Here is a 26,785-nt window from a genome sequence, read left to right on the forward strand (position 1 = left end):
ATGGTGTCGACTGATGAATTTGCACATGGTTTGTCTTAAAGCATATTAAAAACACCACAAATACATATAAACAACATTAAACTTTAACAAATGGAACGTTACAGTGTTACTGATTCAAACCCAAGTTATCAATGTTGTGATTAGGAGTTTTTTTCGTGGTGTTCCTCAAAAGTCCTGTGACATCTGTGACCATTCAGAGATTTCTTATCATAAAAAGCAGCGATAAACTGACTGAGAGACGCAGCAGACCGAACGCAGCTGTCTGCAGGCCGTCTCACAGACACTAAAGGCGTGTAATCCATTTGTGATTCCACTTCTCTCTCCTCCCTCCACCCCGTTCTCTCACTGCTGGCTCAATCCCAGCACACATTGCAGCTCGTCCCTGGGCGGCCGCTCTCTGCTGGCTGAACCCGACCGACACGTCAGGCGCTGGGGTGATCGTGATCTCATCTCCAGCACAGATGTGCAGAAACATCATGACTAAAGTTGATTTTATATATTTTATTTTTTAATAACGCTTATATTTCTTATGTATTTGAATATATTCTCAAATATTGTTTATTTATTAATGATTTTATTTATGTTTTATTTTTTGCTGACATACAGTAAAAATAGAGAGATAATTGCAATAAAATTAATTTGGTTTTTGGATAATTTAACAAGAAATATTTGAGTTTTTGCCTTTTTTTTTCTCGGGAGAAATAATAAACAGAAGATTTTAATCATTATTAAATTGCATCTAGAAGAAATAATTGAGATATTAAAGAATTTCTGATTTCAGCACAGATGTTCAAAATTTTTTTTATTAAATTTTATTTTATATATATTTTATTTTTTAATAACACATATTTCTTATGTATATGAATATATTCTCAAATATTGTTTATTTATTAATTATCATTTTATTTATCTTTTATTGTTTGCTGGCATACAGTAAAACTATAAAGCGATACAATTGCAGTAAAATTCATTCAGTTTTGGGACAATTTAACAAGAAGTTTTCGATTTTTTTTTTGCCTTTTTTTCTCAGGAGTAATAATAAACAGAAGAAATTAATCATTATTAAATTGCATCTAGAAGAAATATTAAAAAACTATAAAAAAACTAGATTGAAATATTAAAGAATTTCTGGTTCCAGCACAGATGTTCAAAAACATCACAAACATTTATTTTTTAATTTTATTTCATATATTTTATTTTTTAATAATGCTTATATTTCTTATGTATATGAATATATTCTCAAATATTGTTTATTTATTATTTATCATTTTATTTGTTTTATTTTTGTTGACATGCATTAAAAATAGAGCAATAAAATTGCAATAAATTTCATTCAGTTTTGGGACAATTTAACAAGAAATATTTGAGTTCAGAGTGAGATTTTGACTTTTTCTCAGCAGAAATAATAAACAGAAGAATTTAATCATTAAATAATTGAGATATTAAAGAATTTGATTCCAGCAAAAAATTTATTTTTATTAAATTACATTTTATATATTTTATTTTTTAATAACACTTATATATTCATATAGATAAGAAATATTCTCAAATATTGTTTATTTATTAATTATCATTTTATTTATGTTTTATGTTTTTGTTGACATGCAGTAAAACTAATAAAGCGTTAAAATTGCAGTAAAATTCATTTGGTTTTGGGATAATTTAACAATACTTTTTTTTATTACAGAGAGAGATTTTTTTTATATTTATAGTACTTATGTAAATTTATATATTTTCCAATATTATATTTATTAACATTTTACATTTAACATACAGTAAAAGTATAGAACAATAAAATTTATGTTGAATATCAGCTCATATCATTTGGTTTTGGGACAATTTGTGAGTTTGTATTGAGATCTTACCTTTTTATCAGGACAAACAATAAACAGAGAAGAATTTAAGCAGAAGAAATAATTGAGATATTACAGAGATTCACTCATTTTTATTCCAGCACAGATGTGCAGAAACATCATGACATTTCCACTGAAAAGATGCATGAATGCATAAATATCAGAAATGTCTGGAAATCCATTAACTAGTGCTGTTCTCTGTGCATTCAGACGCTGATCTTGTGAATGTTAACAAATACACAGTTCTTGTTCATTTCTAAAGGACGATCTGTCGCTGTAAAATGCAAAGCAATTAAAAGCACACACAAGTTGCCATCTGCCTCCGTTTGGAGGTTTTTATCCCTCAAAATTAGATGTAAAGGAACAGACACCGCAAGCACGAATCCAGAGCATTAGAGGGCGGCTTTCAAGGTCACATGCTAATCTGTGACACCGATTTCTCTCTCTCTCTCTCGCTCTTCATCTCACTTTCTCTGGTGTTTTTCTCATTAATGCGTCTTCTCTGCGGGTCGTTGTGTGACTTATTTTCACAGCGGTGTCAAACTTGAGTATCACAGCAGAATATCCTGACAGTGAGTTCAAGCTTGAGATCCTCACATCTGTCCGAACGGGCGTATGAGACGAGCTTTCGGAAAAGATGAGGTCATCTGAAACGGACACTCGCTGGCCTCGCTCCATTTATCTCATGATTTTCCCATAGTCCCCGTGCATGACTGAAACAGGAAGTGGTCGTGCGTGTTGTGTTCAGCGAGTCTCTCGTGAGTTTGGGCTGCTGGTGATTAAAGCATCCTCTACATTTCCTTGGATGATTGTTTCGTTTGTTGCTCTGATTTATTTATTTAATTTTTTAAAAATCAACAGGATAGTGAGTTACAGTTGTTGGTAAATAGACTGATGTCTGTAGTCAGTGCTCAGATTTGCCAAGGTGTTTGATTTTTTTTTCATCAGATTCACCTGTAGATTTTAAGTATAAATAGTGCGTTCACAGAGAAAATTCCAAAACGAAAAGGTACACATTAAAGGGGACCTATAATGCCCCTTTCACAAGATGTAATATGTGTCCCCAGAATGTGTCTGTGAAGTTTCAGCTCAAAATCCCCCACAGATCATTTATTATAGCTTGTCAAATTTGCCCCTATTTGGGTGTGAGCAAAAACACGCTGTTTTTGTGCGTGTCCCTTTAAATGCAAATGAGCTGCTGCTCCCGCCCCCTTTCCAGAAGAGGGCGGAGCTTTAACAGCTCACGCTTCGGTTGCTCAACAACAACAAAGCTGGAGAATCTCACGCAGCCAAAATGACGACGGTGTTCAGCCTTACATTGTTCAAACCGGAGTCGACACTGATGGAGAGACTCAGGAAGAACTTACAACTTGTAGATGTTTCTGAATGGTTAGTGGATATGTAATTATGTATCTAGCTGGACTCTGCGTTCAGAAATACTGATTTAGAGGGAGAGAGAGAGACATAGTAAGCACTGCATGTGTGTGAGATACAGAGCGAGAAACAAACAGTCTTGGGAGTCGTAGGAGTTTAATGACATCCAGACCTTCCCACAAAGCCATGTGTGTTTTTCAGCACACACGGGCCCCGTCTAAACGGGATGTGTTCAATTCCCGCTGTCTCCCTGCCAAAGCCCAGGGTGTGGTGAGACGACGGGGTGGATGTGGAGACACTTCAGAGTAGAGAGACTGCGGCATCTGCCAAGAGAATGAGCGTATAGAGCAAGTTATATAAGAGTAATCAACATTGCACTGTTAAAAAAAAAAAAAAAAAAAAAAAAGTTTTTTTATAAATTTCATTTACTGTGTTTATCCAATTGATTTGTCCAGTGTATTTCAATTTGCAAAAAACAAAACTGTTATCACAACTTTTGGGCAGTAAGTAAAACTCAAAAAAGCCAATGCAAAAAAGAAACACAATTTATTTACAGTGTGTGAATATGCCTTTTATTAACTTTTTATTTGGCCATAAAGTTTCCAAAACCATGTTATTAGATCAGTTTTTATTAGATCGGACTTTTCATCTCGCAATTCTGGCTTTTTTCTCAGAATTGTGAGTTTATATCTTGCAATTCTGATTTTATAATATGCAATTGCGAGTTATAAAGTCAGAATTGCAAGTTATAAAGTCAGAATTGCAAGTTATAAAATCAGAATTGCGAGTTATAAAGTCAGAATTGCGAGATACAAAGTCAGAATTACATGTTATAAAGTCGGAATTGTGAGTTATAAAGTTGGAATTACGAGTTATAAAGTCGGAATTACGAGTTATAAAGTCGGAATTACATGTTATAAAGTCGGAATTGCGAGTTATAAAGTCGGAATTACATGTTATAAAGTCAGAATTGCAAGTTATAAAATCAGAATTTTGAGTTATAAAGTCGGAATTTTGAGTTATAAAGTCAGAATTGCGAGATACAAAGTCAGAATTACATGTTATAAAGTCGGAATTGTGAGTTATAAAGTTGGAATTACGAGTTATAAAGTCAGAATTGCGAGTTATAAAGTCAGAATTGCGAGATACAAAGTCAGAATTACATGTTATAAAGTTGGAATTGTGAGTTATAAAGTTGGAATTACGAGTTATAAAGTCGGAATTACATGTTATAAAGTCGGAATTGCGAGTTATAAAGTCGGAATTACATGTTATAAAGTCAGAATTGCAAGTTATAAAATCAGAATTTTAAGTTATAAAGTCGGAATTTTGAGTTATAAAGTCAGAATTGCGAGATACAAAGTCAGAATTACATGTTATAAAGTCGGAATTGTGAGTTATAAAGTTGGAATTACGAGTTATAAAGTCAGAATTGCGAGTTATAAAGTCAGAATTGCGAGATACAAAGTCAGAATTACATGTTATAAAGTTGGAATTGTGAGTTATAAAGTTGGAATTACGAGTTATAAAGTCGGAATTACATGTTATAAAGTCGGAATTGCGAGTTATAAAGTCAGAATTGCGAGTTATAAAGTTGGAATTACATGTTATAAAATCGGAATTGCGAGTTATAAAGTCAGAATTTTTTTTATTTAGTGGCGGAAACAAGCTTCCGTTTTGCGAGTTTTGAGAGCATTGAGAAGTTTTAATAGCGTCTCTGATTTAAACTTCAGTCGCAAATTATTTCAAGCTGTCCATTTTAATAAACTGCTTCAAACATGAATTAATGCGTCATCATTCAAAAATCTTGTGTTGATTTAGTGTAAAACGGTGCGGAAACATTCCTTGATTACTTCTAACTGGATTTCTACTGCATTTTGCTTTATTAAACACACTGAATGTATTAAACACACTGAATGGGAACAAGGCTGTTGGCTTGAAATGATGGTTCATCTCATAAACATTGTTAATGCTGATGGTTCAGCTGAAAAAATGGTTATTTTGAGCTATATTCCCAGCATATGAATATGTTTTTATAGATATTTAATCAAGCACTTCTCCGTGTCGCGGAGGGAAGCGCTTTAGTATATAATATAAACATCTGGCACTTTCCTGTGACACTCTTACTATAAATGTTTAGACGTTTGCCTTTAATTGTTCATTCCAGTGAAGATGTAGAACTCGAGAATGGTGTTAATCTTATAATGTCTTTGCCCTCTACGAAATATGTGTGTGTGTGTGTGTGTGTTTGGAAAAGTCAAGTTAACGAGAGCAGCGTGATCCAGGATTCGGCATGTCGAAGCACAAATCTGCTGCTTTTAAAATCACTTGGTTTGTCTTTATGAGTTTTAGTTGGTTTGGCAGAGATCAGCTTTTTAAGATGTGCTGAAGGTTGCAGTCGTTAAAAGGCCCATGAAATCTTTCCTTTGTTGACATATTAGAAAAAAACAAGGTCTGAAATACCTGTAGAAAGTTTATTAAAAAATATTTCATATCCCCTGATATCAAAAATGTTATACATCAATGGAGAAAGATGCTTTTGCCAATAGAATCGTGTAGTATTCTAAATGTTGATCTGCTAGAAGTTAATTTTGACATTGTTTTTTAGTATGCTAACAAATGTAGAATTCAGAAACCCTTGTTTTTAGCGACACCTGTGGACGTTAAGTGAACTGCAGCAGTAACTTTCTGCTCGTGCTCGTGCCTCGTGCACACGTAACGTACAAGAGACTGAACGTGATTCAAGGCCGCGAGATACTCACGGCGAAGTTCTTTTCCGTTCTTTGCTTAGAAATAAAAAGAAGTTGTAAATACCTTTGCCGCGATATACTTTTAACGAACATCCTGACGCCGTTCACACTGCTGAGAGCGACGGTTAGATGAATATGTAAATATTCGCGCGCTTTCCTCTAAAAAACAAAGTAAACACAACAAAAATGGCAGCGGTGAGAAATCATCTGATCATAGCGATGTGGATATGTTTGAACCAGCTCTGAGATTCACCGGCATCATGTCGACAGATGAGGTAATGAAAATCACACTGTTATTATAATTTGATTATAAAGTATATTTAAGACTATAGACTATATTAGATCTGACTATGTGAGACTATAGTTTGAATTAATCCCTTTTCTTTGCATGATACACTGACATTACAGTACAGAATGGCTCTTTCGGCATTATTTTGAACGTTGGGCGTAACCGTCACTTCCTTTTGATTTTCCCGGCAAAAACGACCCGAGTCATTCACATAAAACTCAGTCTACAGACTTTCATAGACAACCTAGGAAGTCGGGGAAGGTCTCGTTTTTTTTTTTAAGTAAAAGCTGTTCATATATTGGCAATAAAAAAGCGATTAATACATGAACGTTCTTACATATATAGTCCTTTTAAAACTTCATGCATGAATTGAAAGCTACAAACCGTGAAGTTTGATTTGACGGAGGTCTTTAAACATACCTGAAAGCCAGCTGTAGGAATGTTTGCGAGTGGCTCGTCTTCTGTATCACATTCATCACCGATTATCAGCGACACTCCCGATTGATAACAGGGTTCAGAGAGAGCTGGAATATTCCCACACTTCACACGGACCAATGAGGTTCAGCAGCACTGATATAGAGCTGAAGTGGCTGTGATCACACCACATTCCAGAGCTGGACTTCACATGAATCTGCTTCAAAAAAATCCTGACGTCTGTAGAAGGAATCTTCTTGAAACCTGTCAAGAACATGTCTAGGTCATATTTTACCCCCAAATCATAAGGAATAAATCTTTATATTTATCACAATTCAGCACTCCCAAATTATCTTTGCTGTAAAGATGGATGGATGGATAGATGTTAATATAAAAATCATTAAAAATGTATAAATAAAAAAAAATTAATACAAAATAAATAAAATAAAATAAATAACTAAATATATTTAATATATAAATATTTTTTATTTTTTAAAAATGACTTATAATTTCATTTTTTTTGGATATTTGTGCAATTTATATAGATTTTATATTAATGTAAATATAAAAATCGTTAAATTTATTTTTAAAAAACATTTTAATAAAAAATAGAAAATAACAAAATAAATAACTAAATATATTTAATATCTAAATATATATTTTTTAAATTCCTTATAATTTTCTTTAATTTGATATATGTGCAATTTATATAGATAGATAGATAATTGTAAATACAAAAATGATTAAAACATTTATAAATATAAAAATAAATAAAAATATTAGAAAATAAGAAAATAACTATATATAAATTATTTTTATTTTTATTTATTTCTTATAATTTTATTTCTTTTGATATATGTGCAAGTTATATAAATGTATGCGGTAGAAAGATAGATGTAAATATAAAAATCATTAAAAATGTATAAATTAAAAAATAAAAAAACATTTTAATAAAATTTAGAAAATAAGAAAATAAATAACTAAATATATAATTTATTTTATTTTTTAAATTTCTTTTGATATATGTGCAATTTATATAGATGGATATAAATTTATTTTTATTTATATTTCTTATAATTTTATTTCTTTTGATATATGTGCAATTTATATAAATATATGCAAAATATGATTTCTTTCTTTTAAATTTGGCATGAAATATGACCTAGACGTGTTCTTGAAATATTTTGCCATGACAGGACTAAATTACATTTGAAAATATATTCAAATAGAAAACGCTTACTTTATATTGTAATAATGTTTTGACAAATAAATGCCACATTGTTGAACAGAAGAGACCTCTTTCAAAAATATTTAAAAAATATTAATTATTCCAAACTTTTGTTATGAACTTTTTATGAAAATAAGTAAATAAATAAATATATTTAGTATATAAAATTATATTTACTTTTATTATTGTCTTATAATTTTATTTCATTTTATATATATGCAAAATATAATTTCTTTCTTATATTTTGGGGGACCTGGACATGTTCTTGAAGGCTTTGGTGAGATTTGCTGCATAACATCTCAATTCATAGCACTGTTTGACGGGAAACTTTGGTCTCTGGTTTAGATCGAAGTCACAATGAACTGCTCTTCTGGCAAGAGCGTCTCTTTGCAAACACTTTCCAGAGTCTCTGGGCCCCAGGAAGTGATGTCATAATGGAGCTCATTCTCTGGCCAGTGTGACATTCTGAGCTAATGACATCTCCAGAGATCTAACAAAAGACAGACGGGCCATTGGATCGCTCGTCCCTGTGTGTCACGAAAACACGGACTAATTAACGCTAATTAATCAATATACAACAGCAGACACTAATGAGTATGAGTATAGAGCTATAAATGAGTGTGAAGCTCAATTCTTCCTCTGTATCTGTTTAACAGCGGCGTGACTGTAAATTGTGCAACTCAAGGTTATCTTACGGCCTGGATCAAGCGCGGGGGGATTTCTTCACTTTCCACATGTTTCTGAGACCCGACTGCTCACATCTGTTAGCCATATTTCATGCTAGCTGCACGCGTTCACATGGTTGTCGTCCATCTCGAGAAGAACTAAACAATACATAATAACAAGATCTTTTGGACCGCTGCCTCTGTAAACACAACTCTGGCAAAGCCGCAAACGAATTTGTCAACGTGAAACACAAGCAGCTGCGGCCATCAGGACTGTTGAGCTTTTTAATTACAATCATTTATGTTTTATTAATTACACGGGCATCTTTATTGGACTGGTGGTGTGAAAAGAACAACAAATGATTGGCTGCATTTCAAAATTTATACGGATTTGAGTTTCGGCTTAATTTCTACTTTTCTTAAGGTTAAAATGTGATACATTTCTATAGATTTCAATACATAAATAAACATATAAATACATATAAATAAATATGAATAATTTCTACTTTTCTTATGCTTATAATGTAATATCTATAGATATATATGATAAAGTTCTATTGATTTATAAAAATAACAAATTTCTGTCATTTTACATTAAAAATATTAACAATAAAAATAATATAAAATAAAAATGATATATAATTAAAATATTATATATTAAATAAACAAATATATATATATATATATATATATACAGTATATAAAATTATAATATATATATATATATATATATATATATAATTAAAATATATATATATATATATATATATAAAAAATAATATCTATAACATTAAAATATTTAATTTAATATATTAAATGTAGTGTATAATATATTAAATATATAACAAAATATATCATATATAATAAAATATTAAATATATAAAATACAGCAATAATATTTTATTGATAATCAACATTAATGTATTTATATCAATATATAAATATCAATTAAATATTATTTATTAATGTAATTTATATTTATATATATAATATTTTAACAATGATATCAGTAAAATATTATTGTAAATTTTATATATATATATATACTTATAATCTGATACAGTCCTATAGATTTTAATTAATAAATAAATAAATATATATATAAATGTGTTTGTGTGTATGTATGTATGTGTGTGTGTGTGTGTGTGTGTGTGTGTGTGTATATATATATAATATATATTACACACACACCCACACCTATTTTAAGTTATCTAGTTTGACACCAATTAGAATTTTTGGGGTATTAAAATGTGGAAAATTTAATTTCTTATAATTTGTAATTTATTATAATTTAATACATCTCTTGATATATGTGCAGATTGTAACTTTTGTAACTTTAATATTGTCAAAGTTTATTTTCTAGAACAAAGGGAATTTTTTTTTTTCTATACCATGCACATTTTAAAATGTCTTTCTTTTTAATGCAAACATGTGCAAATAAATAGTTTTTATTCTTCTAAACCTCTTTGTTAGATTCAGATCTGCACACACAAATGTTTTCCCAGAAGTGGGAACAGTCCAGCCCGGCATGTCAGTCATGGGAACTTAGTAACCCTTGCTAAAATGCCCAGCTTCCCTCTTGAACTTCAGGGACGCGTCCTTATTTTCCTCCATTTCCAGCTGGGAAGACGGAGGCCTGTGCTTGAGATATCCCACAAGGACAACGCTTGAGTTTATTTCTGCCATTAAGTCATCGGTCATCAGTGATGGCATCTGTGTGGGAACGTCTCTGGGCATAATAAGGGAACGGCTACAAGCACCTTGCCCATAATATGCCCACAGTCTTTTTTTTTTTTTACAGTTGGCAGAATTCCATTTCATATTCCATGCTCTGACGTCACACGTTCAGCTAATGGAGGTTATTTTGTACGTGTGAGATGTATTTATGGAGGAACCTGTTGAGGTAATGGCTTTAATCTGCGGCCTGTAATGCCTCTGATGACTCGAGTTCTTCATAATGCAATCATACACGGTTTAGCTTCGGTTCAGCGTCAGCTAAGTGCCACGTTTACGGCTCTCATGTTTAACTGGCACCTCATGGTCAAAGTACTGCCATTTCTTCACAAAATTAAACATTTTTATAGTATAGTACCTAGATAGAAACAATTTCTGTTGTAAAAAAAGCACTACACTCTAAAAAATGACTAAAAAATCTAAACAAATTTACACAGTAAAATAAAGTTTTCCATTGAAACAGTAATATATCATAAAAATAATGCATTCTGGGTATTATTTGTCATTTTAAGAAAAGAGGCCTATAGGCTAAAACGACAAATAATATTACCCAGAATGCATTGTTTTTATGGTATATTACTGTTTCAGTGGAAATTTTTCAGTCTTAAATTTTTACAGTTATGTTTTAGTGTATACATTTTCAGTTTGCTGTTTTTTTTGTTATATAATTTAATAATTTAAGTTGTACAAATTTACATTTAATTCTACATTTATACAAAAAATACATTTTTCAATTTTTAAAATTTAATAATTTCAAATTTTAAATATATTAATACAAATTATATTATATAAATTAAATATATATATATATATATATACAGAATATAAAATTATATATATAATTTAAAATCTATATATATATTAAATATTTTTTTTTATATATATATATATATATAAAATAGTAAAATGTTTAATTGAATATATTAAATATATTATATAATATATTAGATATATAATAAAATATATAAAAAATATATAAAATACAGTAATAATATTTTATTGATAATCAACATTGATGTATTTATATCAATATAAAAAATATCAATAATTTTATTATTGTAAAATTATACATAAATAATATTTTAATTGTATATTATAATTTTTTATAATTTTTTTAATATTTATAATTTTTAATAATGTTAGAAATTTTAAAGAAGTATAAAAGTAATAAATGTAAATTTATACAACTTAAATTTGAAAAAAAAAAAATTATATATATATATAATTATTATTATTATTATTATCTTTATCAGTTTTTGCCGGAGTATCAGAATTGGTATTGAGAATGATCAAATATAGCATCTTGTAGAATGTCAGTGGAATTAATATGGATTATTGATATTTTGGTGTCATGTCCTGTTTTGTGGTTCTGGATGATGTCCAGACCCAGTTTCTTCAATGTTTGATATCTAGAATCTTCTGACACAGGCGGCAGAACCAGATGGCGCTTCTTATTCGCTGCCGGCGCTTTCCGTTCAGCTTTGGCCACGTAGTTTCTTAGCAACCCTACAATCTACAGAAGCAGCACTGCAGATTTCACTACAGTATGAAGTTGCTCACGCGTCCTCACAGTCTTCAGGTCTCGTTGCCTGATTGTTTTGGAAAGGCTTGACCAGCTGCATTCCATCCGTACGAGTCCAGTTATGCGTCCAAACACACCCAAACTATCGCAGCCGGCCGCTGAACGAGGTGTCGCACTACAGGAGGAGAGATATTTCAGCTTTAAGAGATCCAGGCTGCATGCCACACATAGCGAGCGGTTGGCCGTTTGAGAGAGATCTGGTGGAGAGGAGCGTTTGGCTCCTGCTGTGTTCTGCAGTGATGCTGCAGCATGTGTGTGTGGGTGTTTGCAGACGTGTGTGTGCGTGGGCTGCGCTGAGGTGGAGGGGTTCAGCAGAATGAAGGATTCGGCCCACTCCTCCATCAGCGGGGCAGTGTAGTGTCAGAGTAACCTAGGCAACCCATTGTGAACCCGAGCAGCAGTCCTGTCCCACGCACAATCCTACAGCTCTCTCCCTCACAAATATTACCATGGCAACCATAGTTTCTGCCAGAATTCCATAGTTACTATAATTATTAGTGCTGTCTGAAAAGGCATCATCACTACTGCTATTGCTCAGTAATATTTCCTTCTGAAAACGTAAAACTCAAATTGATATAAAATCTTAAATTAATGTGATCTTTTTCAAACACATCTTTTCCTTATCTTTTGTTTTTTATTTGTGTATGTATATATATGTACTTACAAAAATATGCATATATATATATATATATATATATATATATATATATATATATTAGTTTTCAGTTTGCTGCTGTTTGTACTTTTTGTTATATTTTAATCTGTTTAATCGCAAATAATCGATTTGACAGCACTAATTATATATGCATGTATTCTGGATTTTTTTCAATTTTTAAAAAAAAAACAATATTAATAAAACTATATATCATTAGATATACAGTAGTAATATTTTAATAATTTAAATTGATGTATTTGTATCAGTTTGTAAATATTTGTGTGTATAAATATATATACACATTTACAAAGTTTTGTTGGATGCGATTAGTCGAATTGACAGCACTAATTATATATGCATGTATTTAATATTTATATATTTATGCTAGATGTGATTAATCGCGATTAGTCGAATTGACAGCACTAATTATATATGCATGTATTTAATATTGATATTTATGCTAGATGCGATGAATCGATTTGACAGCACAAATTATATATGCATGTATTTAATATTGATATTTATGTTAGATGTGATTAATCGCGATTAGTCAAATTGACAGCACTAATTATATATGCATGTATTTAATATTGATATTTATGCTAGATGCGATTAATCGCGATTAGTCGAATTGACAGCACTAATTATATATGCATGTATTTAATATTGATATATTTATGCTAGATGCGATAAATCGATTTGACAGCACTAATTATATATGCATGTATTTAATATTGATATTTATGCTAGATGCGATTAATCGCGATTAATCAATTTTGACAGCACTAATTATATATGCATGTATTTAATATTGATATTTATGCTAGATGCGATTAATCGCGATTAATCAATTTTGACAGCACTAATTATATATGCATGTATTTAATATTGATATTTATGCTAGATGCGATTAATCGCGATTAATCAATTTTGACAGCACTAATTATATATGCATGTATTTAATATTGATATATTTATGCTAGATGCGATAAATCGATTTTACAGCACTAATTATATATGCATGTATTTAATATTGATATTTATGCTAGATGCGATTAATTGAGATTAATCGATTTTGACAGCACTAATTATATATGCATGTATTTAATATTGATATTTATGCTAGATGCGATTAATCGCGATTAATCGATTTGACAGCACTAATTATATATGCATGTATTTAATATTGATATATTTATGTTAGATGTGATTAATCAATTAATCGCGAATAATCAATTTGACAGCACTGATTTTATATATTTATGTATATATGTATTTAATATTGATATATTTTTATTGCTATTCATATTTTTTTGCAAGTACTAATTAATTATGGTATCATATAGTAACATGATACTTTACCATGGTACTGAATGTTTACTTTTTTACATGGCACTCCAAAATACACTTACAAAAAAGTACCATGCTATTTTGGACATGTACTGTGGTAATCTTACAAGTACCACGGTGTATTTTAAAGTACCATAGTATTACCATCTGAAACATCACTGTACCATGGTACAGCTGTAGTACTTTTTTGCTGTTGTTGTTGGTTAATGCTCAATAGTTTCTGTCAAAATACAATATTTACTTCAGTAAAATTGTGGTAAATGTGTGGTAAAACACCACTATAATCAAATATTAAAATGACTTACTCTGTTTAAACGGGTGATTCATTTACAGTAATTTGATTCATTTGCAGTCATCTCACTGTGGTAAATAAGGTATTTTGGTGGAAACTATTGACTGACTAACAAAAAAATTGTTTTTTCATGGCTTTATGGACATTGTACCATGTTAATGTTTTATGGACATGATGGCACAAAACTGTAAAATGGAAAATATCTGTAGGATCAATAAGTATTCTATGAAAGCATTTCCCTCCTCCTATAGTAAATAATGTATGTGGATTTGAAGTATTCACGTTCAGCGAGGATGAACTCACAGGAATGGAGCTGTTATGAAACTGGTGTGTTTCTGGAGAGCGGCGTACTCTATCTTATACAGAGAAACACATTAACAGGGTCCAGACAGCTTTATGTGACAATGAGAAAAAGACGTATTGTGCCGGAGTTTGATGGCTTTCCACACAATGAGGCTCTTTCACTCATTTGGAAACACTGGGGTTTCCGAGGACGCTGGGTGCCATGGTGATTCCACACATCAGCGCTTAGAAATGTGTGAAGAAAAGAAGGGAAACATGTATGGCTTATAGTTCAGACCAAAGTCAAAGACAAAAAATAGGAAATTATATTTTGCTTTATTATTTTGCATTAAGAACCATTTCGTTGTGCATTATTATTTTTGTGTATTGATATATTTTATTGTGCATAAACACTAATGCGAATTATACATAGTACAGAAAGTATACATTGTGGTAGCATTTGTAGTATTCAATGGAATCTATTTTGATTTTATACTTAATATTGTATTTTATGTTATTTTAATTTAATTTTATTTGTTATATTATTTTGTTTGTTTTATATATTATTTTTTATTTAATTTTTTTATATTTAATATTTTTTATTTTATTATTTTTTTTAATGGAAATAAAAATTAAACCAAAATTGAAAAGCAAGTGCTCAACCAACTGTAGAGGAAGCTCAACTAAGAAAAAACTTTTCCACATTTCGACCCGCTTTAGGGCCTTTATATTTAGTTTGAGTTAGGGTTAGGGTTGCACTTTTTTTCTAGAGTTAAATAAAAATAATCTCACAATACCAAAAAAATCGTAAAGGTTAAGGTCCTTAAAAAATGCAGAAATATTTTTTTCTTTTAATTTGGGGTGTAAATGTGATGCATTAATATATTTTATTGTGCATTGCATTATTTTAAACACAATTAAGCAAATTTTTCACCCTAAATTCTGACTGTAATGCAAATTATACATAGTACACAAAGTATACATCATGGTAGCATTTGTAGTGCTCAATGTAATTTATATTGATTTTATTTTATTTATTTGTTATATTTAATATTATATTTTGTATTTTTTAATTTGAATTTAATTTTATTTATATTTATAAATATATTTTTTTATATTTAATATTGTATTTTATATAGTATTTTAATTTTAATTTTATTATTTAATATTTAATATTATTTTTTTATATTTAATATTGCATTTTATATAGTGTTTTTAATTTTATTTTTTATATTTAATATTGTATTAGTTTTAATTGAATTTTACTTGTTATATTTAATATTTTATATAGTATTTTAATTTAATCTTTTATATTTAATATTGTATTTTATATATTAGTTTTAATTGAATTTTACTTGTTATATTTAATATTTTATATATCATATTTTTTATTTAATATTGTATTTTATATAGTATTTTAATTAATTTTTTTATATTTAATATTTAATATTTTATATATTATTTTTATTATTTTATTTTATTTTAATGGAAATAAAAATTTAACCAAAATTGAAAAGTAAGTGCTCAACCATCTGTGGAGGAAGCTCAACTCAAAAAATCAATTTCCGCTCTAGAAAAAAGTGCAACGCTCACTCTACAAACATAAATAGAAACTTTATTTCTTTTAAAGCACTGACGTTTCCACCCGCTTCAGGGCCTTTATATTTAGTTTGAGTTAGGGTTAGGGTTGCGCTTTTTTCAAGAGTTAAATAAAAACAATCTCACAATCCCAAACAATCTTAAGGGTTAAGATCCTGAAATTATGAGGTATAAATGTGATCTGGACATGTCTTTGTGAGCGTCACCCTGTCAAACTCCAACACACGTGCTGAATCTTACCGTGATAGTAAATCCACACCGATGCGTTTCAAGCTTTTACAGTTGACATCTGGGTCACACAGCGTTCACTGTAAATCCCTGGAGATCCGGTCTGCTGCTGCCTCTATGAAAAACACATTCATTAGCTAAAGGCCAGTCTTTGTTTTCATGCAACACCGCCCCCTGCTGGAGGTCACATGCCTCGGCTTCAGTCTCAGTGTGTCAGATGAGATGAGAATGCCTTCAGCTCGAGCTTTTATGCATCTCCCACCATGACTCTTGGCTCGAGTCGAGACGCAAAAACACAAGGCTGTCATAACACGTCGAAGGCCTGATCCGTCACGGCCGCGCCGCGATCATGAAATCTCTCTCGGTTGGCCGAGCAGGGGTCGTTCTGCCCTGAGAACCATCTGCATGACATACTTTGGCCGGAGATGAAGTTTCCGGATTCATAATGGCTGCTTTACTGTGTTTTGACTGTTTGACTGTTTCCACCTCATGGGGAGAGAGAAGGAAACAGAGGGCATTCATGAGTGTTATCCGTATCCCAGCGTTCATTTCCTGCAGATGATAGGGTGGGCGGAAACACTGGCAGGGTAAATGGAGGCCGTCATGATTGTGTCCTAATGACTTCACTGCTGATCGGCACTCATGCGTCCATTTTAACACGGGATCGATCAGGGATATGAATCTCAGGGCCGGGTTCTTGAAAAGCTTTTAAAGCTTTTCTAAATATGTATACAAAACTAATCCATTATAGGCATCTTCTTAGAAGCAGTTTGATCAGGAAATGACCTTGAGATGCCTCAGAAAAATGCCAAAGCTTATTTTTGAATAAAAATCAATACTTTTATTCATAAAAGGATGCATAAAATTGATCAAAAGTGACAGTAAAGACATTTATAATGCTACAGAAGATTATATTTCAAATAAATGCTGTACTTTTGAACTTTCTATTCATCAAAGAATCCTGAAAAAAATCTGTTTTCAACATTGATAATAATCATAAATGTTTCTTGAGAATCAAATCAGCATATTAGAATGATTTCTGAAGGATCATGTGACACTGAAGACTGGAGTAATGATGCTGAAAATTCAGCTTTGATCACAGGAATAAATTACAATTTACTTTATATTCACATAGAAAACAGTAGTTTTAAATTGTACAAATATTTCACAATTTTTACTGTATTTTTAAACAATTTAATGCAGCCTTAGTGGGCAGAAAATTCAGATTTGATCACAGGAATAAATTACATTTTACAATATATTCACATAGAAAACAGCTGTTTTAAATTGTAAAAATATTTCACAATTTTTACCGTATTTTTGATCAAAGAAATACAGTCTTGGTAAGCAGAAGAGGCTTCTTTCATAAACATAAAAAACAATCTCCCAGACCCCAAACTTTCTGTGATTTTTAGCATGTAAGTCATGTGACCTGTTACAGCCAATCCGCTTTTAAGCAGAGCTGACAGTCAGTCCATGGCAAAAACAAGTGCGTTTGATCTGACTCAGCAGTTTGTGCAGATTGTTTATCAGCGTAACGTCGAAGCAATTTGATATAAGATCCTCATACTGTTGTTTACCAGCTAATTGAATCAGTGGAGAGAAATGGAGGGAGAAATAGAGCGTAATGGTCTTTCAGAGGAAGAGAGGACGCAGTGCATCAGAAAGCTTATGATTATGATGACTTGATTATGATATTGTTTTAAAACCTAGTGAGCTGCCTTCTGAGGGAACATCTGAACTGAAATGGAAGCTTTTAAGTGCAAAGATTGAATAGATTTAGCCTTAGCATATTGCAGAGCTAACGATGCAATACTTAAATAAGCAATTTAGATGATCTGAAACGCTACCTCTGTAGGTTTCAGGCCAGATCTTGTGCTTTAATGCGGTTTGTCCCAGCAGCCTCTGGGTGTGTGCCAGTGCTATAAAAAGCTCTGCAGACAGGACTAGCGCAGCTCTGTGTACATGCTAGCGCCAGCTTTGACCTCAGCAGTATGGGAGCGATGCTGACACTGTTAGCCGTTAGCTCGCTCACAAGCCCTGGTCTTAGGATCGTCTTTCAGACAATATCACGCTCGAATCCTCAGGATGATGTCGACCTTGAGTCACGGACTGGTGGAACTAAGGTTTAGAAAGGATATCAGATGGTATTTTGATAACAGTATCCATATGCTGTAATTACTGTAATTTCTAGATTAGCTGTTCATGTCTTTGGAATTATGCATTTCTATGGCAACACTATCAATGCCTAAATGAATCTGCAATGGTCACATGGTACAAGTCAGAGCTCTTTGAAAATTCCCAGCTTACAAGTTGTAATTACGAGCTCTACAAGGACACAAACGCTTTAAAATCTCGTAATTACGGTAATTATGACATGCCGTGAATGCACCTATGTCATTGATTTTTGACCCAAGGTACCATGGTAATTTTTTTTTAAACATGGTATTTACATTTTATCATCAACAAATCAGTGTTGTTATTGTTAACTAAAACTAAAATGATAAAAAAAAAAAAAAATCGGCAGTTAAAATGATTAAAAACAGTTTTTGGAGATTGAAATAAAGCATAAAATAAAATGAAAAATAAATATTATGAAAAACTTGAAATGTGACCTTGGCAATTAACTGTAGTTGAAGTACAAAAATTACTACAACAGAAATAAAAAATAAATTAAAACTATACAAAAATATGTGAAAAAAATGAATAAAAATGATGACAACATTACTAAAACTAATATAAAAATTAATTAAAGCTAATAGAAATATTTTAAAAGCAAAAACTAATAAAAATGACAAAATCACATTACTAAATTTAAAATGAAAACTGAAAATGTAGCTATTTCAAAATATTAATAAATACTATAACAGTATATAAATAATACTGAAATATCACTGGAAAAAAATGATGCATTGTTTGAGAAATAATAGTACACTAATATATATATATTATATATATATATATATATATATTTATTTTTTTGCTATATATACATGCATCATATACAGTCAAACCAAAATTTATTCAGACACACCTTGAACATTTCATTCATTAATTCAGTTTATTCACTACAGTTTAAAAAAATGGTAATAAAATATGACAAGATCTCAGAGTTAAACTGTGTCAGAAAAAATAATCTTAATTATGTCAGATAACACTTAAGCAAAACATGGTCAATGAATAATTTTTGGTTCCAAAATTTTATCAATTTTACTGGTAGTCCACTGTATGAAGAATTTTTGGGTATAATATGTCACCGTTTACTTTATTTTGCTATCCTCATTTACATAAATTAACTATAGTGTCCTGAACCCACTAGTAAAAATATATAAAAAATGTCTGAATAATTTTTGGTTTGACTGTATGTATATATATATATATATATATATATATATATAATATACAGTGGTATAACTTTATATAACTTTATAACTTTATACATGGTATAACTTTATGCTAAAACCACAGAACTTTATTTGCAAGATGAACTCTATATCAACGTTAAGTTGCACAGACAGTTGCGTGGGTTTTTGTGTTGTGTTGTGTGTGTGTGTTTTGGAGTCAGAGAGTCGGTAATGATGCATCAGTGCTCAGGCCGAAGCTTTTACTGCAGAGGACAGACGCTCGCTTGACTTAGTGTATCCGAGAGACGCCGGAAAATCAATAAGATATGTGCGTCTTGACTTTGAGCCAGACAAGCCCGTCCGCCCAGCTGACGTATTGACACGAGAATGTCTCCTGATGCGTCACATGCTGTCTTTACTGCACCGAGGATCTGCGTTTTCCTTAATATAATGTGCATTTAGAAGTTCATTTTAAATTGAGATTTTAAGGGTGTGCATTTTGTATAATATTTTCCCTTACAAAAAGTTCCATGGTATTACCATAAAAATGTGGAAAACACTCTGTAGTGTCATTTAAATAGTATACGAATAAAATGAATATACTCGGACATGTACAAAAATAATTTTATTTATTTATGCATTGTTTCTACACTTGTTTTTTTTAGTGTACTTTATTTTGGATTCTGTGTTGGATTGTGATTTCTAGCACATTTGTACTAATGTAAGATAGAAATACCATGTTTTGGACATCGTGATGTCATTTTTTTTTTATCATTTAAAAGCCTATATAAATGCAGTAATTACAAGAAAATACCATTGGATATGGTACCAATTGTTTTTTAAATGCCATATTACATAAAATTCAGTACCATGCACTATCAGAGTTGTATTACCATCTGATATCATCATTAAACCACGGTACTAATACTTTTCATAAGAGGTATGTTAATGTGATATATATTGTTTTGAATACATTTGAATGGCGAAGAAATCACTGAAATGTATTGTGGATCATTAGTGTCTTTTTTGGTAGGCTATAGCTTGATAAAAGTCCTGCTCAGCATTTCACAAAATGGAGGAAAAATAGATCTATGTTATAGTATGTCTTTATGTAGATACGCTACTTTTAATAAAGGAGAAGGCTTGTTCGCTCGTGACACATAAAAGACGCGCGTTTGTCGCCACCTTCTGGCGTAAATATGTCTCTGAACGACTCTTTTTGGTGAACGGAATCAAATGACTTCGAATCACTAAGATGAAGCAAAATTTCCACCATGTGCCGTCCTCAGACGGAATTATGCCTTTTATGGCAATATTATCAACGCTGAAATGAATCTGCGATGGTCACGTGGTACAAGTAGGAGATCTCCGAAAATTCTTAGTTTACAAGTTGTAATTATGAGCGCTATGAGGACGTGAACGCTTTTTACAACAAAAGAGGACACCAACAACACGCTGACAGACAAGACAGAGCAGGTTAGGCTACTTTTGATATTAATCAGTCTCAGCTTTCACATTCTGTCGATTTTATTACAAAAATAAAGCAATAAATACCGTTCAGTGTGACGCGAGTCACGTGACAGATCGCCGTAGTAGCGCCTCAGTTCAAACGGCTCGTGAACCGATCATCTCTTCCTCTTTATTACTAGTTTTAACACCAAATAAACATCAGAAGTTATGTTGAAAGATACAGTACAGCTTACTGAAATGAATCATGTCCCATGTAATGGTTCAGTAAGTGTTTCAAACGTGGAAAGACGTCAACTTGTGAACAATATAAGCCAATCAAGCATGTTAGCAAGAAAAACGAACTCTAGCAAAGAGCATTTTGCTAAATATATGCGCTATATTACATATTTTTACTCGTTTTATATCATTAAAAATATTAGGTATAACATTATTATAAACCCGAATTGTATAAAAATTAGTTGTTAATTTTAACCTTTATTAATAATACCATCTGTCAGGTTTATCTGTATGTTTACAGCATCTGTTGAGAGAGATTAGTTTTTTCAATGAGAAAAATTAACATGTAGGCCCCACTGGTATCTGATATTTAGCCAAATGAATCAATATTGAATCAAAATGAGAATCGAATCGCAAGCTTATGAATCGAATCACCCACCCATCCATAATTCTCTCTCCAATCTAAACTCAAACATTGGCTGCCCTGATTTACTATATCTTTTTATGGCAGAAATTAAGAGTAGTATGTGGTTCTAAATTCAGCATTTGTCCTTTCTTTCTGTCATCTTGACGTTCTGCTCAGGTACTCAGTCTGAACCTGAATCTCCCGGCTCTTCAGAAGCCCGTCCCTGTGGCACAGTTATATTTAGCAGACTTCCACTAGCAGTTTCTGGGACACGGGTGTTACTCTCACTACAAAAATGCCCTGGAAACTCTCCGTTCGTTTAAGAAACGCTCCATACAAGCACCACACTATAAGATTTTAGCGCCGCTCCTGCGCGACTGAAAGACTCTGTTTCATGTGGGAGGTGTTTGAAGAAAAACATCTCACAGGAGCACAACCGCAGGCAACCCAAGCCTTATGGTAGCAATTAGAAAGATAAATGCTGTGTGCAGGAACATTTTCACACTGAAAAGCATTGCATTTCAGGGTGTTTTTGTGCAGTTTGGCATCACCCAGTCTTCGTGCACACGAAAGTATTTACTGATGTCATCACGCTGAGATGCACTCATGCATTTGAGACTGCTGATTTCAATTAGGAACGGGCGGGAGAAACTCTTGGCGAGGAAACTTACGTTATTGTAGTTCTGCCAGGAGCCTGATCGGTTATCTCATGGGTGAGGAACGTCACATGATTGTGCTTGTCTGTGGATTTGGGGTAAGACATTACAGGGGCAGTTCTCAAGGATGTCCAATAGGTGGCAGTAGGTCCTTAAAGCACAAAGATGTGCATCCGTGTCAAGTGTTGATGGATGAATGTTGAAGCAGCTCTCTTTAAGATGGAGAGGGAGGAAGGGTTGATGGGAAACAAGTGCTGTCTCTTTGCAAAGGTCAGCAGAGCCGAATGAACAATTAAAGCCTCATTTAGACCCAGATTAACTCAGAGTCACTGATTAACAGTGGAAAACACATTTTTTAAATTGTTCTCTCTCTCTCTCTCTCTCTCTCTCCCTCTCTCTCTCTTTTTTTTTTTTTACTAGTCAACTTGAAGCCTCCATTTTATTTACTACTGTTAGACTTTCCTGGTATTCTTTGTGATCTTTTTATCATTGCACGTTATTTCAAAGTAAAATAAAAAATAAAAATACCGAAAACAAATCCTTATAATTAAAAAATAATTGTAATCATCTTTACTTTGTAATCATTGAATGTGAAATATTTTCCTCCTTTTTCTGATTTTTTTCTAAAAAAAAAAAAAAAAAAATAATTATATATATATATATATATAATTAAAAAATAATTTTAATAGTTACTTTGTAATCAATAAACGTGATATATTTTTGTCCTTTTTCTGTGTTTAAAAAAAGAAAAAGAAAAAAAAAAATATATAAATATATATTCCGTTCCACATACATTTATATATGGAAAATGAGGGAACAAATAATACATATTGTGTCATTAAAATGTGATAATCTTTTACTCCTTTTTCTGATTGAATATCTAATAAAAAACAAATATATACATATAAACATAAAAATATATAGATATATATAGATGTGTGTGTGTGTTTGTGTGTGTGTATATATATATATATATATATATATATATATATAATATAATATTTTTAATAATCTTTACTTTGTAATCATTAAATGTGATATTTTTCTGTGTGTAAAATATATATATATATATATGTGGGAAATGAGGAAAAAATACTCCTTTTTCTGGTTGAATATCTAATAAAAAGACAAATACATATATAGGTAGATAGATAGAGATATATATATAGATATGTGTGTTTGTATGTATATACTGCAGAAGTAAAATGGGTTGCAAACATTTCTTTTTGACTAATTTAATGTTTTCATGCATTCTTGGTTCAGTTTAACCTCATTTTTACCATATTTAAATCCATTATACACAATTCAACTGATTTTCTTCCACAATCATAGAGCAAATGTGATTAAAAAAGAGTAAAGATTCATTGCGGGTGTGTGTTACCATCTCCGTGATTTATCTAAAATATCCTACATGAGCTGTAATTCTCCCTAACTATAATGACCTTTGACCGCTCTGTCTCTTTCAGCAGGGCTTCAGAGGAAGCCGCCCATGAGGAAGTGTGAACGGTGAAAAGCCGAAAGGTCAGAGGTCAGGATGACGACAGTAGCCGCAGAATTCGACCACATGGACATCCAGCAGACATACCAGGACAGTGTCAACAACCGCTGGGAGGACGAATGGGACAATGAGAACAGCTCGGCGCGATTATTCGAGCGCTCTCGCATCAAGGCTCTGGCTGGTGAGTAGGAATCACAAACCTGGTGTACATCTGATGACGCTGATCAGTCAGGTTTAAATAGATGAACTTCTTATGGAGCTTGACAGAGAGAAACAAAGAGAGAGGTAATTATCCTCAGCAGAAGTGTTTTTGTTCAGCGCTCTTCTCAGCTATTCTGTGTTTTCGGGTTTGAATAGCTAACTAGTGCTTGATAACGCGACGCCCACTCGCACATGACATGCGGTGATTTTGTGCGTAGGAGAGCTGCAGCAGAAAGAAAGTGGGTGTAAGTTCACACTTTCTCTGCTCGTTCTGAAGCTCCCACACCATTTCAGATTCACAGCGAAACCCTCGAGCCCACAGACGAACTCGGGACGCTACAGGAAACTGTACATGTTACATAAAATCTATATGGAAGCTGGATGATGTTTTATTCACGAGTTGAATTTTTAATGCAGTTCCTATAGAAGCTGATGTAGGAAGGGTTTTTCTAAATGGGAATGCTCCTTTTGTAGGGTACTTAAACACTATGATGGAACATTTGATGGATAATAATGAAAATTGCCATTAGTCAATGGATGCTTATCCATATCAGAGAGCGTCATAACAGAAGCTAATTAAATTTCTCAATTTGTAGGTGCATGATAAAGCATAACGTAGATATACAAGTAAAAATAATATACACTTTCGTCCAAACGTTTGGGGAAAGAAGTCTCTTCTGCTCACCAAGGCGGCATTTATTTGATCAAAAAATACAGTAAAAATAGCGAAATATTATTGAAATTTAAAATAGCTGTTTTCTATGTGAATATATAGTAAAATGTAATTTATTTCTGTGATCAAAGATGAATTTTCAGCATCATTACTCCAGTCTTCAGTGTCACATGATCCTTCAGAAATCATTCTAATATGATGATTTAATGCTCAAGAAACATTTATGATTATTATCAGTGTTTGTGGAAACCATGATGCATTTAATTTTTCAGGATTCTTTGATGAATATAACGTTCAAAAGAAAAGCATTTATTTGAAATGTAAATTTTCTGTAACAATGTAAAAGTCTTTACTGTCAATTTTAATCAGTTTAATGCATCCTTGTAATATTTAAATGTTTATAAACTGTCCCCAAACTTTTGAACGTTGTATGTTTAATTATTTAACTGTTATTTTATAATATGTTTATTTATATATAGTTTAAAAAATGTAAAAAAATAAGTTTTGGAGCGGTAAGATTTTTAATGTTTTTAAAAGAAGTCTCTTATGCTCACCAAGGCTGCATTTTTTTGATCAAAAATGCAGTAAAAATTGTGAAATATTTTTACAATGTAAATCAGCTGTTTTCTATGTGAATATATAGTAAAATATAATTTATTCCTGTGATCAAAGCTGAATTTTCTGCTCACCAAGGTTGCATTTATTTGATCAAAATACAGTAAAAATTGTTAAATATTATTCAAAATTTAAAATAACTGTTTTCTATGTGAATATATAGTAAAGTGTAATTTATTCCTGTGATCAAAGCTGAATTTTCAGCATCATTACTCCAGTCTTCAGTGTCACATGATCCTTCAGAAATCATTCTAATATGATGATTTGATGCTCAAGAAACATTTATGATTATTATCAATGTTGAAAACAGTTTTTTGTGGAACCTCTGATACATTTTGCCTTTTAGGTTCAAAATTTTAAAAGAACAGCATTTATTTGAATCTTTTGTAACATTGTAAAGTCTTTACTGTCACTTTTGATCAATTTAATGCATCCTTGGTGAATAAAGTATTAATTTCTTTCCCAAAAAAAAGCATATTTTTATATATATATATATTTTTTTTACGGTATATATATATTTTTTTTATGGAAGCTTGTTTCCTCCACAGAATAAAATTCTCACAATTCAGAGTTTTATATCTCATAATTCTGAGAAAAAAATAGCAAGTTTTAAACTCAGAAATGCAGAATTGCAAGATTTAAACATCCCCATCATTCCACCTCAACCCCTTTATAGTTCTCACCGTGGGGTTTCACTGTATTTCTCTCTTCGTATAATTTATTCCTGTAATACCTTGGATGACAGTAGCATATTTCCCTCCTCTGTTTTCCATCATGTTCTCCAAGCGTCATGCGTTTGAGTTGCTGTGTTTACAGAGGTGTGATGTTGTTTATGAGCGCTGGCGGCTGCCGCAAGGAGCCGAGCGTTAAAGTGAGCTGGACGAGTGAGGGCTGTTATTCTCTCGGGGTGGTAGAGCTTAAACAGACAGACCTTATAGGCCTGTCCGCTCTCGCTGAGACTCACTTAGATACTTCAGGGATAAAGAAGATGGAACATAAAACAGAAATATAAAATCTCTTCCTTTCTCTTTTGCTGCCAAAACCCACAAACCATTTCTGGAGTTGTAAAAAGCCCCCAGCATTCCAGTAAAGCATCCTACGTTTCACGTGATTCTGTTTTCCTGCATTCCTGGGCAGCAGAGCATACGCAACCCTTGCTCTGTCCCACTCATTCTGTATTAAGGAAGCAGGAATAATGCTCAAGAAAGAGATAATCAAGAAGTTTAAGGTGCAGTGTGTAATTCTTTAATGCAGCCATATTATGCAATTTTACAAAGGCTCTACTAGAGCAGGTTTTCATGCTTGAATGTTGATTATTTTCCTCATATTCTCCATTGTTGCAGCTCCTCTCTTCCCAGTCTGTCAGTAACGCTCTGTTTAGTTCCTGTCTCTATGAAGCCCCGTCTTCTGA

The 26,785-nt window shown here is 31.8% G+C and overlaps 1 protein-coding gene and 1 long non-coding RNA gene across 3 annotated transcripts in view; one reads left to right on the forward strand and one right to left on the reverse strand.

The window, feature by feature from the left end:
* Positions 1-26,785, forward strand: part of sptbn1 (spectrin, beta, non-erythrocytic 1) — a 91,731-nt gene that overhangs the window by 8,994 nt on the left and 55,952 nt on the right. Inside the window, exon 2 of one of the 2 annotated variants that reach the window (XM_051912196.1) lies at positions 23,854-24,066. In XM_051912196.1, coding sequence (XP_051768156.1) covers positions 23,922-24,066 — 145 coding nt within the window. In that variant the 5' untranslated portion in view covers positions 23,854-23,921. The remainder of the gene's footprint in view (positions 1-23,853; positions 24,067-26,785) is intronic. The other variant, XM_051912197.1, reaches the window with a different exon arrangement.
* On the reverse strand, positions 1,931-17,039 carry LOC127522362 (uncharacterized). Its single transcript, XR_007932571.1, has 3 exons — positions 16,308-17,039; positions 6,687-6,944; positions 1,931-3,550 (listed from the first exon to the last, which is right to left on the reverse strand). It is a non-coding gene; the product is annotated as an uncharacterized LOC127522362 (long non-coding RNA).

Source organism: Ctenopharyngodon idella, chromosome 11, assembly GCF_019924925.1.
Source record: "Ctenopharyngodon idella isolate HZGC_01 chromosome 11, HZGC01, whole genome shotgun sequence".
NCBI lineage: Eukaryota > Metazoa > Chordata > Actinopteri > Cypriniformes > Xenocyprididae > Ctenopharyngodon > Ctenopharyngodon idella.